The following is a 20925-nucleotide window of genomic DNA, read 5'->3' as shown; positions in this document are numbered from 1 at the left end:
CAAGAAGTTGCCTATGAGCTAGAGAGTATTCTAAGACGCACTAGGACCTTGACGGGGAAAAATGCCACGTAGCTGAATAGCCTTGAGACTGTGGGATATGATTTTCCTCCTTTGTGTTGCTATTCCAAGTCTCACAATTTAAGATAGTGAAGACAGGCCTGTGGGGAGGGAGCCTCGTACACACTCCTGAGGGAGATGCCTCTTACTCACATGGCATCTCACGTCCTCAGGTTCAGGGACGTTGGCTGTGTGCTCCCCGGGCCAGTTCCTTGGGTTCTCACCCGGAGGTTTCTTCAGAGATAGGAGCTCTGCCCATTCAGTGGTGATTAAACTTTGAACTCCTAGGCCCCTTGGCATTTTGCTCTCTGATGATCTGAAAATGGATGCCTCAGATCAGAGCAAGCCCCCAGAACAGCATGAAGAGAGTTGCCTGGAATGGGATGATGCTCAGACCTTCATATAAAAGTGCTCTGGGGGATCCAGAGGGAAGATGGCAGAGGAAAGAAGGGGATTGTATGGCTGTGCCATCACGCTGCTCATTAGCAAGGGTGCCCTAACCTTTGCAGTGGGACTCTATCCTCAAAGCTGGTCAATCCATTTGTTTCCACAATTCTTTGGGGATGGATGACTCATGAGAAATCCATATGTCTGGGAGGATTGTGACAGCACCTCCTGTCTGGAGATGCTGGCGGAAATAACATTAAGTTCTGTGATCTCTCTTGCCTGGGTCTGTTGGGCTGGTCCCTACCTCTCTTGAGTATTAGCTAGTTCCTCTGATCTCTGCCATCTCTTCCCGTGCTGGCACCTGTGGCTAACCCTAATGGAAACTAGATGTCTGATGTGACCTGCAACCAAATGCACTGGTGTGGGGTGAATGTGGTCATGCAAAGAAAGCTTTCAGTTCAGGTGCTGGTTTCAGAGCTGTACACACACGCTGAGTTGCTTCAGTTGTGTCCGACACTTTAGGACCCCAAATAGACTATAGCCCGCCAGGCTTCTCTGTCCATAGGATTCTCCAGGCAAGAATACTGGAGTGGGTTGCCATGCCCTCCTCCAGGGGATCTTCCTGACCCAGGAATCGAACTTGCGTCTCTTACATCTCCTGCACTGGCACCATCTGGGAGCCACACATGTGTAAACTGTGTCTGTGATGCTTTGTGGCTGGTGAGACCCTGGCAGGCAGGTGCCAGCGAGCAGAGCAGGAAAGGAGAAAAGGGCACGCTATGCGTGAGAGAAAGTGTATTGCACTTCCATCCTAGCTAGGCAAGTTCGTTTCTATCTGGGCCTCTGGGATCTCTCTGAGTCTTTCTTTTTAGGTTCATGTCTGGAAATAGACATCTTATTCCTAGAAATGGACATGAACTTGAGAGTCAAATTTTCGACTGTGGGATTAAGATTCTTTCAGCTACAAGTGAGAGAAAACTTAATCTATCTTAAGCAAAAAGGCAGTATATTGTCTCAGTAATTACAAAAACTCAGATTTAGGACTTATTTCTGGGGTGGCTTAATTCTAAGACCCCACCAGGCTTGCCATGTGTTGCTAGCTCTCTCTCTCCTTCCTTCTCAGCTCTACTCAACCCCCCCCCCCCATCATCCTTCCATCTCTCTCTGTCTTCCTCTTTTTTTCTGCCTGAGATGATCTTAGAGAAATAGACATTAATGGGAAATAGACTTCCAAACAATCAAGGCTAATGAATTTTGAAAAGGATGATGATACATGCCACAGCAGCTGGGCAGATTACACAGGACCTAGTTGATCGCTAACAAAGACCTGTCTTCATCGGTGGTGGGGGGGCTGCGGGGGAGGCCAGCAGAAATAATCAGCGTCACTTCTAGAGGCGTCAGGCCAGGCATCATGCAGGGCAAAGCTGCAAAGCAAAGACGGAGGAAGCAAAGCCTGTGACCGACTGCTTTTTCCATTCTCTCTACGAGGAGGAACACATGATGTTTTCTGGTGCCATTTCTATGGACATTCTCTGGGCTGATGTCGGCTCCTATCTTCCTTCATGGCATCTGCAGATTTAGATATTTCTTAGTGAAAATCCTCTTTAGCGTTTATGGGTGTTTTCAGAGTAATCAAATTCTAGGATTTCTATCACATTTTCCCAAATCTGCCGCCTGCAGCCCATCAATGTACAGGCCTGAAAATATTTCTTTTTCTTCCTTTTTTTTTTTTTTTTGCTAGTGATTCTTCCTTCAACATGGAGATGTGTAAGAACTCCAACTTGCAGGGTGCAAAAGAACATTGGTTTTGAAATCAGAACAACTTAGGTGTGAGACTTGGATCTTTCCGTCTTCAGCCTTTTGAACTCCCATGAGTTGCCTAACCTGTTCTTCCCTCTCCTTTCCTTCCTGCTCTGGTGTGATGCTTTTGGTAGCAGTAAGGTCCAGAGCCAAGGCGTTTTGGGAGCATTAGATGAAGCAGTGCATTTTAACTCATTCATCATAGACCCTGGCTCCGTACAAATACTCGATAAGTTTTTGTTCTGTATCCCTGTTCGCTGAGACAGAGCTTCCACCTCTGCCCCAGCCTTGAAACACTGAAAGAATCTCTTTCTGCCTTTTTTATAATGGAGACCAGAGGTTTAAATAAATTCAGATGAGGGCATTAGGCTTGTGGACTGGCCTACCCTAGACTTAGCCTGGTTCTACCTCCTGGGGACTCCCTGAATGACCCTCAGTAAGAGATTTTTGTCCCAGTTTGATGAGAAACAAGAAGCCTCCTCTTCTTTTGCTTTTGGAAACATGAATGTGTACACCAGAGTAGGAATGCCTTTGAAAAAAACCATTCAACTGTGATTCCTGGCTCAGCATTTAAGACTTTCTCCTGGGTTCACCCTCAGAACAGTCTCCCCCCTCCTTTTGACCTTGAGGGAGAAGCCAAGAGGTGGGGCTTGTTTATAAGGGGAGGTGGAGCAGCCCACAGCTGCAGGCCTCGGATGATGGCCCGAGATGCCAGATGCTGTGCAGAGGGACAGCTCCCCCAGTCCTTTCATCTGAGATTACCCTTGGCTCACACCCTTCACTGCAAAAAGGCACCCTGGGATCCAGTCGTAGAGGAGTGGGCTGTGTGGAACTCGTGGGTCTCAGAACTCTAACCTTCTCCCAGGGCTGGGAGGGGCATCCAGAGGTTATGAAGTCTTTGCTTCACCACATCACCAGTGTCTTAGAACTCGATGATACTGAAAAGTCAATGAGCCCAACTCTCTTCCCTCATCCTACCATTTTATAAACGAGGACACAGGGGCCCAGGGATGAGCCAGGTGGTGTGATTAAACCTAAGACAGGGCCCTGGAGTTCCCAAGTGCTGGCCCATTGCCTGCAACACACACAGACACACACACGTGCATGAATGTGTGTGTATATATGCACACACAACTGCAAAGTCAGGCTGCCAAGGCGGCTGATGTTGAGAAGGGCCTTGAATGAGATTTTTTTTTTTTAATTTTAACTTTTTTAAACTCCAAAAGCATTTTGTTTTAGGGTATAGCCAATTAACAATGTTGTAGTTTCAGGTGAACAACAAAGGGACTCAGCCACACATATATATGTATCCATCCTCCCCAAGCTCCCCTCCCATCCAGGCTAGCGTATAACATTGAGCAGAGTTCCATGGGCTATACATTAGATCTTTGTTGGTTATCCATTTTAAGTATAACAGCATGTACATGACCTTCCCAAAGTCCCTACCTATCCCTTGGGAAGGGCCTTGAGATGAGCTTAGGTTCAGTCCTCTTGGTATACTGACTTATGCAGATAAGAAAATTTTGCTTTGGATAACCTCATATCATTCTTAGGTGGTGAAGAATCTTAGTCCAGTGCTTATTACCGATGTGAACATTGAGAGTGAAAGGAAGCAGAAGGTGCCAAAGGCATAGGGTGACTTCCTGGTAGAACTAGGGCAACAACTCAGCTGATCTGAGTCTCAGTCCAGTGCTTTCCCCACTGGACTGCACGGCTTCCCTTAATGTCAGATCTCCCTTCTGCCTGTCTTCCTCCCAGGTCACTGTAAGGGTGGTGTGACTAGCTTAACCTATATACTCTTTGCTGGAATTTCATATGGGAAAGGCTAGCGAGGAAACTGTGATGCTTAAAAAATAGCCGTGGTATTAACGTCTGTTCATCAATCACTTTGCAGCTGTCACCCATTTGCAGGCTTCCCTGAGATTTTAACCCTGTTATTTTTTTCTAAGTTGAATCCCCATCTTTAAATGAGGGTGGAGGATGTTATCTGCTGGTTCATATTTGTGATCCTGCCAGAGAGGCACCCAGTGATCTGTGAGATCACTGTTCTCAGGCACCAAGTGTCCTGTTTTTTAGAATCTAAAGGTCTTGTCCCTAAAACATGTAAGCACAAACATGATCAAAGAACACTGATTATTTAGTAAAACAGTGAGGAATGCAAAAATTAAGAAGGAGGAAAAGAGTTTTCAAAAGGAAATCTTTGGAGATTAGTTTACTGTAAATAGAATATACTAAACACTCTTGATACACATAAATACTAGTAACTACCAGGTACTTGGAAAATGGCATAGCTCTAAACAATGAATATTAAACAAATTAAAGGTAATTTCAGATACAAAGGATAAAACAAAGCAGTAATTAAAGAATAAGACGCCCTGTGCTCACTTTGGGGCAGCCCACATACTAAAAAGAATGAGACATCCATCTCCACCAACATACGGACAGGATGAGCGAACAAAATCAGATACGCTTCTCCTCAGTGCTTTCATTAGAATTGTTTTAAATGCCCAGAACAAATGTGCCTTTATAAATTTTTTTCATTTAGATTTCAAACAGTAAAAGCTTTGTCATCTTAATATAGATCATTGAAAATCTTTTAAACAGCCTGTTGCTCATTTGGAAAAATAAACCAGTGAAGAAAACCGAAAAAAGAAATAAAAGAAAACAGAAAGAAGAATTGATAGGTCTTGCATCATGACTCAAAGAGGAATCCTTCTTTCCACTGGGTGAAGAGGGGCATTCAATTCTCCAGGGGAGCTTTGAGTGTGCGGAAAGTTGTGTATCCACTTTCCTGCCCTAGTTGGAGCTGCTCCAGCAGCTAGTTAGGGGAGAAACTAGAAGTTTTGCTCCAGCTCAGGGAAGCCAGATAAGGCAGTCTCTAGTCTAGGGAGGAGCTGTGTGCGTTTTATGTCAGGTCCCATGACGCTCTTCCAAACTCCCTTTGCCTGGGGACTTAGCCATTGACGGTAGGTTTCTGCTGCGGTATGTATTGTTTACTCAAGTAATTTAAATATGCAAAGCATTCCCTGTCCCCCATTTTGTGCTTCCTCCCCAGCCACTTCTGGCATTTTGGTTGGCAGTTAATAAAACAAAAGGTGAGCCCAAAGGCCCACGTCTCCCTCCGGCTAGAATGATTAATTTGGAGCGGTTTGGAAGTAGCAGATTTTACCTGTAGCTACAGCTGTGCTTTCCTAGCTGATGTGTTCAACCCACACTAAACACTACAAGCAGAGCATGGCAAATGCTTCATTACAGGCACAGCGCAAGTGGAGGGAGGCAGGAGAAAGGAGGCAAGGGTTTATTCAACCTCTTATGGTGGCACAAAACCAAGAAGACTTCTCCTTCCAGGAAGCCCTACATTGAAACAGCCAGGAACTCCCCTGGTAATCCAGTGGCTAAGACTCCATGCCCTTGGTGCAGGGGGCCTACCTTTGATCCCTGGTCAAGGAATTAGATTCCCACATGCCTCAACTAAGAGTTTGCATGCCACAGCTAGAGATCCCATGTGCCACAATTAAGACCTGGCCTAGCCAAATAAATGACTAAATAAATAATATATATATATATTTAAAGATAGAGAGAGAGCCATACTCAAGGACACTTGAAATTTACTTCCTAATCCAGTTCCTAATTTGAGACCCCATGGGCTGCAGCACTCCAGGCTTCCTTGTCTTTCACCATCTTCCAGAATTTGCTCAAACTCATATCCATTGAGTTGGTGATGCCATCCAACCGGCTCTGTTTCAGCGATTATTAGAAAAGGTCATTATCTCATGGAGCTGTTGGTGTACATCTGCTGTCTGTTCCCCACTGCACTTGGAGGGAAAGCCCAGCCTCATAAGATGATATTATAAAATGAGAATCAAGAGTAAGGAATTCAATGCTGTAGTCTTAAGGCTGATGGAATATTTATAGGAAGTATTATTGGTGTTGTCATTAATCTCCCTGCGAAGATGGCTGGAGGAGACAATTTATCATGTGGTTTGCTTTTGGAGGAAAGAGATCCCATCTGAGTCTTTGCTTTTTAAAATCCAAATCATCTTGTTTTTTTCTTTTTTCCCTTGAGGCCTTTTTCATAGGCGCTGCAGCCACTGAGTCCACTTCATAGGGAAATGCTCTGTTCTAATTAGTTCAGGCTTGTCTTCCCTGAGATTCATGTTAACTGCACTTCCTGCATCTAAATCCTGCTTTGGTCAACAGTCAAATATTCCAATAGGACCCAGGTTGGTGGCCATGCTGCTCCTGGAAGCCCCTTCAGCTGCTGCCAGTGTTTGTATGACGAATTGTCTTGAACCCACAAAATCCCCAATGAGAAGGATTTGGAGTGTGGCTGTGGATTAACTTTGAGCTTGGCCTCTATCCACACACTTGCTGACATTCCAATCTTGAGCCGGTTTCCTTATCCAGAAATCAAAAATGAGGCCTCTTTGTTGTAAGGGTCTCTGAGGAAAATGTCCAAGTCCCTGGAAAAGTGAAGAAGTGCTGTTCATTCAGCAAACATAGAGTTTGAGAAAAAGCACCTTCTAAGAAAGATTTCGATTCGAAGTCTTATGCATATGTGCGTGTATTGAAAACCTGCCATGTCTCTGTTTCATTTAATATCACATTTAGTGTCTGTACATGTTCTGTATACCTCATTATTATCTTCATTTTGCATCCTAGGAAGCCAACTCTTCAGAAGTTAAACATCTAGGGTTGCTATGGGGCTTCCCAGGTGGCGCTAGTGGTAAAGAACCCGCCTGCCAATGCAGGAGACACGTGTTCTATCCCTGGGCTGGGAAGATCCCCTGGAGGAGGGTATGGCAGCCCACTCCATTATTCTTGCCTGGAGAATCCTGTGGACAGAGGAGCCTGGCGGGCTATAGACCATAGGATCACAAAGAGTTGGACCTGCAATCCATGGGGTCGCAAAGAGTCGGACACGACTGAGCGACAGAACTGAATTGAACTGAACTGAAGCAACTTAGCACACAGCGTTGCTTTGCTAAGTGACATTTGCCAAGTTATAAATTATTCTTTTTGCTTTTTTGGGTCCTCTGTTTCCTCATCCTATACATACATTTTCAGTGTCAGTTGTTATATTTTCCATATTTTGAAGGGTATCTAAATATTAGAAAAGCCATTCTTGCTTGAAAGGGATTACCTTATTTTTGCTAAATAAGTCTGAATCTAAACCAAAACCTGTTGGTGCCTGAGCTTTACAGGGTAAATTAAAAATCTAGATTGATCTCAAGGAGGTTTCATTCTCTTGCCTTCCTTTACCCATTAATGCTTAGCATGTGTTTGGAATCTGAATGGATGAGTCTGGGTCCAGGGTGATCTATGGATCTGAGCTGAGCTGAGATCTCCAGCTTTGTTCCATCCAGCTTTGCACCATCCCTAAAGTTTGTTTCCATGAGAAGATATCAACCAGGAGGCTCCAAGTCCGGGCACTTGGAAAAGAAAACAAAAGCCAAATCATATTTCAACCCACATCTTTGGACTTGTAATGTAGGCTGTATAAAAATATATATTGCTTGGGGCAGTAAAGGACAATGAGGTCTCAGAATGACTGCCAACATTTAGACAAAATTTAGAAAGAAGAAAACAAAAGGGGAAGTTATAAAAGGTGTGTGTTCCTGGAGCTTCTATCTGAGGAGTTTCTCCTGGCAGATGCAGCTCTAGGTGAAAGAGATGAGCAGAATCACAATGGGCCTCTTTATCCTCCAGGCTCACACTGCTCAATAGCTTAACTGTTACACTCCTTGTGTTTTTGAAAAACTCCAAGGGTTTTTCCTAATCCAGGCTAGAGGCTCAGCCTGAAAGAGCCATTCCATGGAGGTTCTGCTAAACGGAATGTCTTTTGCTTAAGCTATCATAAAGCTTTGCTTTGAGGGAGAAGCGCTATAGTGGTGTCTTTCTAAGTTTCCTCTGCACCTTGCCTCAAAAGAATTCCAAAAACACTGGGGCCATGATCTTCAGTTTATGTCTATGAGAAGTTACATAATACTTTGCTCACTTGATGCCAAGAGCTGACTCATTCGAAAAGACCCTGATGCTGGGAAAGATTGAGGGCAGGAGGAGAAGGGGGTGACAGAGGATGAGATGGTTGGATGGCATCACCGACTCAATGGACATGAGTTTGAGCAAACTTCAGGAGATGGTGAAGGACAGGGAGGTCTGGCGTGTTGCAGTCCATGGGATCACAAGGAGTCGGACACAACTTAGCGACTGAACAATAACAACAATCCACTTGCGTGTGGCTGGCACACACATATGTTTATCTAAACAGTTTCCCTCCCAGTGTGTGGAAGTGTGTGTCTGCACTGGAGGTCACTAACACCGATGGGCAGCCCATGTGGGTGAACACTGCAGACGCTCCATAAGTCTGGCATAGTCTGAATAAGAGCGGCAGTGATTTTAAAGACTGTGCTTGGTGGCTGCTGGGGCTGGCTGATGCACTGCTCAGACCTGCAGACCTAGATTTAAGAGGCAAAGCTGCTGGGGCATTTGGGAAACCAAGAGACTTTCAGGGGACAAAGAAAGCATAGATTAAACTTTTATTTTTCCTTAATGCATATGGAGATTCTCCTATGTCCTGAGACATGCAATCAAGAAAGACTAAAATTGAATAAATAAAAAATGACTCTGTGCATGACAGTCTTAATGATTATCTGAATTAAGATATTTTGCTGTTAATGTACATTGCAACGTTTCTATAACTCTTCAGAAAGCAGTTGCCACTCTCATCTACTTTGACAGATTCAACATGGCCCCCATGGATGAGCAATTTCAGAGAAAGCTTGAATCACTCTATGGGTATCAAAAATGCCCCGTGTTTGCTCACCTTTGGGTCCTGGCTCCTTTATCTGGCATATATGGGTCACTCTGTCTCCTTTATACCTTGTCAGATGTGTGTGAGGACAGACGTTTTGAACTTCTGGGAGAGAAGCGGGCTTGTATGTGTCCTGTGAAGAAATTGCCTCCCTTTCTGTGTAATGAGATGGACAGAACTGAGAGTCTTCTTGAGGTCAGCAGAATTTCTATTTAAAACACAGTGCTGGATTCCCTCTGACTGCAAGGAAGTTGGCATTATCCAACAGAAATGAGCAAGACAATTTCCTTGTGCAAGAAAGGGAGGATCCAAAGTGAAGGGATGGGATGACTGTGGACAGGGGTGGCTGCTTGGGAGGTTCACCTCCTGCCAGGAGCACTTTGCCCCAGGGCATCCTGCCCCCAGCAGAACCCAAGCCTGGCAGCCCCTGCAGCTGTCTCTTTCTACCCTTCAGTCCTGCTTACTCCTGGCTCTCAGGGTGTAGCCAGGAGTGAGGGCTGAAGGCTTAAATGGAGGAAATGAGGTTGAGGGATTTCAGGCAGGCACCCCAGGAGGATGGAGGTGAGGCTGTAGTTTTTGTTTTTAGATTCTTCTTATATCTTTTCTCTTTAATTATTTATTTTTAATTGAAGGATAATTACAATATTGTGTTGGTTTCTGCCATACGTCAATGTGGGTCAGCCATAGGCATACCTATGCCCCCTCCCTCTTACACCTCCCTCCCATCTGCTACCCCATCCCACTCCCCCTTGTTTCAGAGCTACAGTTTGAGTTCTCCAGTCACACAGCAAATTCCCACTGGCTGTCTGTTTCACATTTGTTAGTCTGTATACTTCCATGCTACTCCCTCCGTTTCTCCCGCCCTCTTCTTTTTACCGCTCCCTTCCACCCCATCCCCGTGTCCATAAGTCTGTTCTCTATGTCTGCATCTCCATTGCTGCCCTGCACATAAGTTCATCAGTATTATCTTTCTAGATTCCACATATATGAGCTAATATATGATACTTGTTTTTCTCTGTCTGACTTACTTCACTCGGTATAGTAGACTCTGGGCTCATCCATCTCATTAGAACTGACTCAAATGCATTCCTTTTTATGGCTGAGTAATATTCCATTATGTATAAACATACCACAGCTTCTTTATCCATTCATCTGTAGATAGACATGCATATTACTTCCACGTCCTAGCTTTTGTAAATGGTGCTTCCGTGAACATTGTGGTGCATGTTTTGTTTTCAGTTATGGTTTTCCCTCACATCTTTCCCACGATACAGCTGTAGGCCTGAAGATGGGTGGGATACAGCCATGGAGAAAGACGGAATTTAGCCAGAAAGACTCTAGACTTTGCACCCTGCTTGCTCAATCTTTAATGTCCCCGTGATCTTCAAACTTTAATGCCCCCTAAACAAATTTTTTAAAAAATGTACCCCCCTTTGCATGTTTCAATTTATCATCTAAAATCTCCCACATGTTTATAATAAGTGTGCCATTTCCACAACATTGTAAATATTGACATTAAAAACACATTACTCCTTTAATGCATCTAATGAACTTAAAATACCAGAGCAATTTGATCCATCATCTATTAAACACATGGACAAGTACTTAAACCCTCAGTTATACATGGTTCCATTTTCTTTTTGAATTTATAGTTTCATTACAGTTTCCTCACCAAATATCCTTATGGATTCTTTTTTTATGCATGAAAGCCTTTTATTGGCCATTTTGTCATAATTTAGGTGACAAAAATACATGCCTGTGTGCATGCTCAGTGGTGTCTGACTCTTTGTGACCCCATGGACTGTAGCCCACCAGGCTCCTCTCTCCATGGAATTTTCCAGGCAAGAATATTGGAGTGGGTTTCCATGCCCTCCTCCAGGGGATCTTCCCCACTCAGGGCTTGAACCTGTATCTGTCTCCTGCGTTGACAGGTGAATACTATACCACTGAGCCACCTGGAAAGGCCACAAAAATGTGTATGAAGACTTTAATTTTTAATGACCAGTGGCCTTAAGTTTCTAGATGTTAAGAGATTTGGATTGAGTTATCATCATAATTATTAGTAATATACAGAAGTAGGCAGTAATTCAAAATAATAATCAGATAATACATATAACAATTTTTGATGCATATGAAAGATAAGGCACATAATATTTTTGGAAATCCATCTCATATCTTCCAATTAGCCTGTATTCATTAATCAATATTATTTAGTGCTAAAATAAGGAATAAGGTTAAGGTTCAGAATCAGTTCAATTACTGCTTTTTTATTTTTATAAATATAAGAAATGAGAAACACTATTCACAATAAATGAATGGATGGGAAAGGAAAGTGTTTTATTACTACAACTCATATTTCGTTATTTGCCTAAAATCACATTTGGTCTCTTATCAAAATTCCTTTTTACTCTTCTCTCAGTTGATAATTCTTTTTGATTTGTCCCCCTTCAGTGGTTTGAAAAGCATTAAAAACCACCGGACTTGCAAAAGAATTTATTTCCCAGTCACTAGAGACATTCATTTTCAACACCTATACTAATATTTCGTAGAGTTTATTCATTTGTGGTCTGTAGGATTTCTCTCCTGAGGTTTAGAATGAGTGAAACATTTGTCTTCCCCTTTGACAGTGGCAGCATGTGTGTGTGAGTGCGTGTGTGTGTGTGTGTGTGTGTGTGTGCGTGTGTGCACACGTGTATGTGTGCGTGAACAGTTGGGCAGGGAAATTGCTTTACCACAGGGGGTTCTCAGTGTTAGGAAAAATCTGTAAGAGAGTTAAGGATCTGCATAAACCTTCAAAACTATCCTTGCTAGGTTCCAGGATTGCGTGTATTTCCAAAGTTATGTGGACCTTAGGTTGAATTCATTTAAGTGGTCACTGAAGTCTCTCTCTGCCTATTATATTGCATGAGAATTCTAGGCTATTATCCTATGGGAATTCTAGGCTATTACCTTTTAGAAGGAGTGAGAAACATCCTGAGCTATGTGTAAAAAGTGTGTTTCCCTGTTGGCAATAATGAAAGAATGGCAGCAATCCCAGACCTATAAACAGTGGATTGATTAGGTAAACTGTGGTGTAGTCATGCACATGGGGTCCAATCTAGCTAGAAAAGGAAAGAGAGAACCCTAATGGGGGGAAAAGTAAAGTATATAAGAGATATGGTATGGTACTTCCATCTATGAAAGTGAGGAAAATGATATAATCCCTATTTGCTTATGTTAAAAACAATTGAAGAATAAACTAAAAACAAGCATGAAATGGTTGCCTTCAGGGGAGGAGGAGAGCAGGATGGAGGGAGTGAGCAGAGATGAAACTCGACTTAGGGTCATGTACCTTGATTTGGGTTTGACTTTAAAATCATGTAATGGTTTTTGCATTGCTACAAAATATTATGTTGAATGGGAAAGAAAAAGGAAAGCAATTCTTATAAATCAAAAGCAAAATGATACAAATAAACCGGCACATTATGTTGGTGACTTGGCCACTCAGAGAGGAATTATTTCCTGTGACTTTAAAACACAGCAATGTCTTAGATGTGTCCCTAGTATGTACATCCTAAAGATGAGTAAAGCTCCAAAGACAGCTTTCAGGAATCATATTGTTGGTAATGATCTTGAGCTAAAGTTAAAAAAATGTATATATATTAGGATAAAAAAATAAGTAATATTACTAATGTAAGAATCAATATTTTCAGCAAAGAAAACACACCAAAAATAAAACCAAAAAAATTAAGTAAAACTCTGTAATCCTAAATTTGAGTTGGAAAAATCAATATGAACTCATGATATATTTTCCTTTCAAAGGAAATATTTGCCTAGTGTTTTCCACTAGAAATAAATACTGATCAACCTAACAGAGGTGAGTATTCCTGGCTTCCATCACGTGGGCCCTAAATTCCATTGTCCACTGAAAGGACCCAAGGCTCCTTGAAACAAATAACTGAGTTAGGGCCAGGAGAGCAAGTGGACAAAATGAGCCTAGGATTTTTTTTTCTCATGTCAGAAAGCAAGAATGCTATCAAAGACCACTGGGGTTTGGTGAAACGTGCCAGCTTGCAGAGGCTGCTACTGGCCAAAGATTGAAGAGTGAGCATCAAAAAGAGAAATTATAATTGACTGAAACGCTTCAAATGTGTAAACACACACACACATGCACAAATAATTAAGTATGCTTCTCAAATAAGCCTCTCACTGGTCACCTTCAGAGGATGCTAGCGAAGGAACTCCGGCTTCCCTGGTGGCTCAGACAGTAAAGAATCTGCCTGTAACGTAGGAGATGCAGGTTCGATCCCTGGGTCGGGAAAATCCCCTGGAGAAGAGAATGGCTACCCACTCCAGTATTCTTGCCTGGAGAATCACATGGACAGAGGAGCCTGGAGGGCTACAGTCCACATGGTTGCAAAGAGTCAGACATGACTGAGAGACTAACACACATAGACAGAGAAGGAACTCGTTATTCTGAAAACTGGTAGATAAAAGGAGTTCCTATATAAACTGTCACCAGTGTAACCAGTAGTTAACGAAGGAAAGTTCTTATTCATGGAAGATTTCCAGCTGATATATGCAAAGGGAATGCTCGAATTAGAATGTCACCCTTTTGTGGCCACTCATGAAATAATGGATCTCGGCGATGATCACCAGCGGCCACTGACATCCTAAGGTGAGATGGAAATATGTGATGGAAGGTCAGGCTGACAAGCATCTTGAATCCATAATGATAGCAGTGGTGGAAGAGTTACCTAAGGTAGTATAATCCAAAGATCTCCAGGGACTTATTTTTTTCTTGACTCATTCCTTGGAATTTTTGCCTTATTCCTGTATATTTCCTGTTCAAAGGCTCAGCCTTCAGATTCTTAGTGTATCTCATTGAGAGCTTGGATCATTAACTAGAATTTCTCAGGCAGTGCCTGGGCAAGTTACCTTATCTTCATCTGTGAAATGGGGATCATAGGGAATTCTACCACAGAGTATGAGAGAGAGGCTTAAATGCAGAGTGTGTGTAACATCCAGTGGCATGTTACATCCAGTGCGTATCACATCCAGTGATAGTCAGTGCGTATTAATTAGATTGTTCTTATTAAGATTATTATTTCATCCCATTGCTTGCCTGGCTAGGTTTCATCATGAGGATATTTGTCTATATATATATATGTGTGTGTGTGTGTGTGTGTGTGTGTGTGTGTGTGTATTTATTTTAACCTGGGAAGGATTTGACCAATAACTTTCCCAGAGTGGAGCTCTCTAATATGAGAGAAGGATACAGGAATGCAGGCAGTTCTGAAGGAAAATCAGCATAGTCTAGGCAGATAGATAGATAGATGGATAGATAGATAGATAGTGAAGTCGCTCAGTTGTGTCTGACTCTTTGTGACCCCATGGACAGTAGCCAACCAGACTCCTCCATCCATGGGATTTTCCAGGCAAGAATAATGGAGTGGGTTGCCATTTCCTTCTCCAGGGGATCTTCCCGACCCAGGGATCAAACCTGGGTCTCCCACATTGTAGGCAGATGCTTTACCGTCTGAGCCACCAGGGAAGTCCAGTCTAGGCAGACCTATGGGAAATATGGACAGTCTAGGAAATCAGGCTTGTCCTGGTGCTCACCACACACACACAGGACACAGTCTCTGCATTTTATGTGTATACTCTTGTATTTCATGATGCTTGGTGGGTTTCTATATATTGAATATATCATCTCACTTTAGACACAGCTGTTGCTTAACTTCTATGTTGAAGATGAGGAAATTGAAATTCAAAGAGGTTAAGAGTTTGTCAAAAGTCACATCAGAACCCAGGGTTTTTGACTTCCAATTTATTGCTTTTGTTGTTGTTGTTGGTATATCACAGTCCACTAGAAATAGTTTAGTCCAATTCTGGAGGAATGCTGTATAAATTTCACCCACACTGGTGATGCCACCCAGTGAAAAATCTTAATAAAATTCTTCTTAGCAGTAACTTTGTGACTGATTAATACCTTTCTGATCATTTTCGGTCCAGACTTAAACTCCTCAAAATTTATACCAACGCACTCAGATTTCTCTTTTTGTACACTTGGAAATTTCAATTTGAAATGGCTCTTCTGGGTTATGTATAGAATCATCAAACAGCCCACGTCAATTTGTAAGAATCTGGTATTTACCATTTCTCATTTAAGAGAAATGTTCCCATATTCCTAACCTCTTTTTCTTTTCATTCAAGAAACCAGGTACAATAAACCATTTCACTAGCTTTCATCAAAAACCTAATTTTTCTCAAAAATATTTTGATTTAGAATATAAATAAATTAGATCCACTGGTTTTCCTTTAGTCATATATTTAATTTTCTTCCTCTTATTGTTTTAAAATTTTCAAATGTGGTACATGCTCATGAACAGACAGCATAAAAATACATAATATAGGAAAAAGGGAGTTTTCTTTGTGGTCAGTTCTCTCACTTTTCCTTCCTGGAGGAAATCGCTGGCTTAATGACTATCTTTCTGGGCCTTTTGCTATGCATTTACAGACTTATACGTTATTGCCTTTTAATATATTTGCTTATGCACACACATTTTACATAAATGAGAATGCTAATATATATTTACAATGTTTTACATTTTCATTTAATATATCCTGGATGTATTTACATATCACTGTACATAACTCTACTACATTCCTTTCAAGTGCTGCATATACACTTAATGATGAACAAATTGCTGCCCTTAAAAACAATGAAATAAAATATCTTCAATGAAGTATTTTTTGCTTACATAAGCAAGTATTTTCCTAAGACTCCTAGAAGTAAAATTGCTGAATTAAAAGGCACTTAACATCTTTAGGGTGGACATATTCTGCCAGGCTGCCCTCGGAAAAGGCTGCCCAATCTTAGCAACGAACAACTCTTTCTTCAGGATTTTTATACACTGGATAGTACCAGTCTTTTCATTTTCCCCACATGATAAAGAATGTGTCTCTTTATTGTTTTAACTCACATCTCTTCATGTGTTTGTGGCCATTTGTAGCTCTTCCGTGAATCATCTGTTCATTTCTCTGTTGGATTTCTTGTTTTTAACTAATTTAAAGAAAACACTTAATAATGTATGGATTTTAATTCCTTCTTACATATATGGCAAATATGCCATTTGTTTCTTAACTATGCTGATTTTGTATTTTGCCATGCAAAAGTATTTAATTTTTACCAGGGGTGTCTCTGGATTCTGTCCTTTATGGCTTCTTGACCATGTGTCTTATTTAGGAAGGCCTTTCTCTCCTGAGGTTATACAAATAGTTTTCTAAGTTTTCTTCTAATATGATTATTGTTTTGTTTTTTATGTTTAGCTCTTTAATCCATCTGGAAATGATTTTTGTATATGGTGTGAGGTAGGTATCTAACTGTACTTTTTAAATGAATAGTTCATTGTCCCTACACTGATTACTAACCCATCATTTCATATATTAAATTCCAGTATTGATACGTGAGTCTGTTTCTGGACTCTACTTTGTTCCATTGATCAAAGAAATTGTCTATTCCTATGCCAATAACCCAGTGTGTTCATTCCTGTATTTTGATATTGTGTTTTTCTATCTGATTGAGCAAATATCCCTTGTTGTCCTATTTCAAGTATATCTTAGTTTTTTTAATCAAATGCTCCTCTCGATGAATTTTGGTACTGCGTTGTCAGTTTCCATACATTATGTCATTGAGGGTTTTATTTAGATGGTGCTGAATTTTTAGATTAATTTTGGGATGAATGAGAAGTTTATAACTGAGTCTTCTTATCCAAGGAAAAGACACATCTTTCCATGTCTTCAGATCTTCTTTTATGTTTTTTAATAGTTATATTTACATAGGCCTCATAAATTTTCTGGTAAGGTTTATACCAAGGAATTTTAAACATTTTTTTGGTTGTTGCTCTTGTTGCTATTATACAAACAAGTTTAATTTTCATTGAATTTTGAAGTCATTGCTACTGGTGCATGAGAGTAATTTGATTTTTGTATATTCATTTCATGTCTGGGTAGCTTACTAAATCATAAAATGATTCTAATTGCTTTATAGCTAATTGTTTTGAACTGTCATATCATATGTAAACAATGATAGTTTGACTTCCTTTTCAGTATTTTTATCTTGTTTTTATTCTTGCTTTATTGTATTGACTAGGATCACTTACAGAGTTTTGCATCAAATCTATAATAGAAGATACCATCTATGCTTTCAATGTTTTATCAGTAAATATGATATTTAGTGTATTAAATAAAGGAAGTTTACCTTCTGTTACTAATGAATTAGCACTATTAGTCAGGATAGGATGTTGGTAGTTTTGGGCATCTTTTGAAAGAATAGCTTTTCTTCTCTTATTTTTACTTTAGTTTACCTTGTTTTTTCTCTTGCAAATTCCGACTTCTTTTTAGGGTAATATGTGATTGGTTTTTGTAAACACGTTTTAGGTAACTGGAAATAATATGCAACTTTTTAAGAAGGCTGAAAGATACATACATCACCCATATCTATCAATTAAAACTCTTTATTTATATTTTTTAAATGTATCTTTATTTTTGTTGTCTTCTTGCTCTGTCATTTTGCATAATAAGTGTTTTAATTTTCCTTTGTAATTGTAGCTTTGTCAGTTTTATTTATAACATATTTTACTTTTTTATACATTTTTATTGCTGTTAATTTTTAGTTTGTGATTTTTCATAATGGCAAATTTTATCACCTTCAGATATAATATAGATCACTTTGTCTTCACTTAGTTCTTGACTTTCTGAAATATTTTTCATATGTATATTAATTTTTGATATATTCTATATTGATTATATAGCATATATAATATACTTTATATATGGATTATATTTTCATATGTATTACATATATTGAATATTATCTATTCAAGTTATATTATCTATCCAATTATATTTGCCCTTTATTTTTATGTATCAATGTATTAAATATTACGCACATCATATATTGAGTATTTTTTTTTACTGTTTGTTACGTTTTAAAATTCTTTTAAATTTTTCAATATTTTCTGTTATTTCCTTTTAAACATGTCTTTTCTAGATAACATGCATCTTGGTTTTTTTAACATAGATTTTTTCTTTACTTAAAAGGTAGTATAGCCTATTTGTTCTCATTGTCTATAGTGATGTAATTTAGAGTTCTTTTTCATTTTGTGCTTGCTATTCACCATTAACACCATTTTTGTGGTCTTTTTCTGTTGGTTAGAGATTTTTGGTTCTATTTTCCTGAAACTGCTTTGGAAACCATATGTACTGTTTTTATTCTTTTAGTAGCTGCATTAATATTTTAGCAAGCACATTTAAAGTTAAACTGTTACAAAAATTGAAGACTATAAATTCCCTTGCAGAGTCTTTATCGGGCTTTTAATTATTTCCCTATTTACTCTTATATGCACTTATTTTTAATATTATCTAAAAGTTTCATTCCAGAATATTGTTAATAGTAGCAATGACATTACTATTAGCATTATTAATGGTATTATTTACTTTATACCTCTGTCTTACAGAAATCTTTTATTAGTAATTATATTACATTTAACTAACATAGTACTGACCATTATTTTGATTTAGATTGTGTTTCTGTGGCTTATTTGCTTTGCACTCTTTGTTATGTTCCAATTCATTGTATATTTTAGATTCTGTTTTCATTTTCCTGTAGTACATCCTCAGTTAATTTTTCTGCTTTATTTTTCTGAAAGGCCAGGAGTGGTAAACTCTCTGAGTCTTTACTTATCTGAAAGAAACATCTTCATTTGTCTTTACACTCGATGCAGAACTGTCTTGATTATAAAACCCCAGGTTGAAAACAACTTCTGTAAATCCATATTATCATTTACCCTCTAAAATACTTTGTGGATAATGCAAACATGATTTCTTTTTTAGTAACAAGATTGCCCATCTTCAGCAACTCATTCTTTCTTATGTGTTTATGATTATAATTCTTACAACTGGCCCATCATAGAAATGAGAGCTTCAATTCATCATTCCTCATAATAGCTCATTTATAGAGAGCTCTTTTTCGATCAGTGGAAAACAGTTTTCTAACAAGTTTCATGTGTTAGCCAGAAGTTCCAATTTCTGCTGCTCTGTTTATGAATGATGCAGTTAGTTCGTGAGTTCTAAAGCATGCTGTGAATTTTCTTCCACTTATGCTAATAATATGTCTAGCCCGCTGGGCAGTGAGGATTTCCCTACTGTTTGTTCTCAGGGAAGTAAAGCCTGGATGGCAGTCTCTTCCTCATATCCTGGACTGTCAGATCAGTAGATCCGCAGCTGGCTAAAGTCCTCGTTATTGTTGTTGTTTGGTCACCCAGTCGTGTCTGACTCTTTTGTGACCTCAGGGACTATAGCCCGCCAGGCTCCTCTGTCCATAGGATTTCCCAGGTGTGAATACTGGAGTGGGTGGCCATTTCATTCTCCAGGCGATCTTCCCAACCCACAGAGCAAACCCACATCTCCTGCGTTGCAGGCGGATTCTTTACCACTGAGCCACTGGGGAAGCCCACTGTCTTCCTTGAGTTACTTTAAAAAAACACTCTCCTTCCTGGCTTTTGCGATCTTGCTAAGAATGGTTGTGAATGCTCTTGTAGTCCACCTGATTTCTTATTAGCATGTGATCTCTCATGCTTTTGAACTTCCTTATCCCCTTCTCTCCAAACCCTAAGTTGCAGTGAGAAATTCAAGATTGTCAGGTAAATGCTAAAGCCATAGTTCCGCAGACTGGGGGCACATCAGCCACATTGTGCTTTAACCTCCTTGGCCAAGGAGTCTAACCTAATGTCTGCAAATCCTCTGAGACTTGTTAGACTCACTCAGTGATTCTGTGACTTCCTTTGGGACTCCTTCTCAAGGTTAGATCTGACTGTAGTACCAGATTCTGAAACCCTCTCTCCCACTTCAAATCATCTTGTAATCTTTCTTGAGCTTCCATGCCAAGGAGCCTACCTTCCCTTAGGTGTGATCTCTAATTGCTACCCTAGCTGCCTCTAGCATCCTAGGGCTTGGAGGTCAGCATCTCCACTGGCCCTTCGACACAAAAGTTGCATCCCATTTGGCCATCTTAGAATAAGATGCATCAAGAGGGCATCTGCAGATGAAGACTGCAGGCTGATGCAACTGATTCTGGTCATTGGGTCACTCTGTGTGTGCTTCTGTCTCGGTCCCTTTTAGGTGGGAGGACATACCATGCTCCCCATTCGCTGGATGCCCCCTGAAAGCATCATGTACCGGAAGTTCACTACGGAGAGCGACGTGTGGAGCTTTGGGGTGATTCTCTGGGAGATCTTCACCTACGGAAAGCAGCCATGGTTCCAGCTCTCAAACACAGAAGTATGGAAGGGGGCAGATGCCTGGAGGAGTGATGGGGTGGGGGGAGGGGATAGTTAAGGAGTTTGGAATGGACATGTTGACACTGCTATATTTTAAATGGATAACCAACAAGGACCTACTGTGCAGCACAAGGAATTCTGCTCAGTGTTATGGGGCAGCCTGGATGGAGGGGACTGGGGGAGAGTGGATACATGTATACGTATGATTGAGTTGCCTGAATTCACCTGAAACTGTCACAACACTGTTAATTGTCTATACCCCAATATAAAACAAACAGTTTAAAAAAAGGAAAGAAAGGGGCAGGTGGGAACCTTGACCTGTGGGAGGCTGATAAAAGATATCTGAAGCCAGCTCCTAGACAAGAGTGTGCAAAACACTGGGTGGGTTTTGAAGCTAGCAGAGCAAATGTCAGCAGAGGCAGGAGAAGAGTGAGCTTCTTGATAGGAAAAAGAAAAAAAGCATAACTGTAGGAAACGTGCTGTGGTTGTCAGGAGAGCATGAAGTCAGATGTCGAAATTGAGATGCAAGGCACAGTTCTGTTTGCT

The 20925-nt window shown here is 40.5% G+C and overlaps 1 protein-coding gene across 2 annotated transcripts in view; it reads left to right on the top strand.

Moving 5' to 3' along the window:
• NTRK3 (neurotrophic receptor tyrosine kinase 3) overlaps positions 1 to 20925 on the top strand; it is a 431855-nt gene that overhangs the window by 390443 nt on the left and 20487 nt on the right. The window contains exons 16-17 of one of the 2 annotated variants that reach the window (XM_042235650.2): positions 16370 to 16411; positions 20222 to 20380. In XM_042235650.2, coding sequence (XP_042091584.1) covers positions 16370 to 16411; positions 20222 to 20380 — 201 coding nt within the window. The remainder of the gene's footprint in view (positions 1 to 16369; positions 16412 to 20221; positions 20381 to 20925) is intronic. The other variant, XM_060401597.1, reaches the window with a different exon arrangement.

The sequence above is a fragment of the Ovis aries genome, chromosome 18 (genome assembly GCF_016772045.2).
Source record: "Ovis aries strain OAR_USU_Benz2616 breed Rambouillet chromosome 18, ARS-UI_Ramb_v3.0, whole genome shotgun sequence".
In the NCBI taxonomy this organism is placed as follows: domain Eukaryota; kingdom Metazoa; phylum Chordata; class Mammalia; order Artiodactyla; family Bovidae; genus Ovis; species Ovis aries.
The sequence above is the reverse complement of the archived record's forward strand: the minus strand, read 5'-3'. Positions and strand labels throughout refer to the sequence as shown.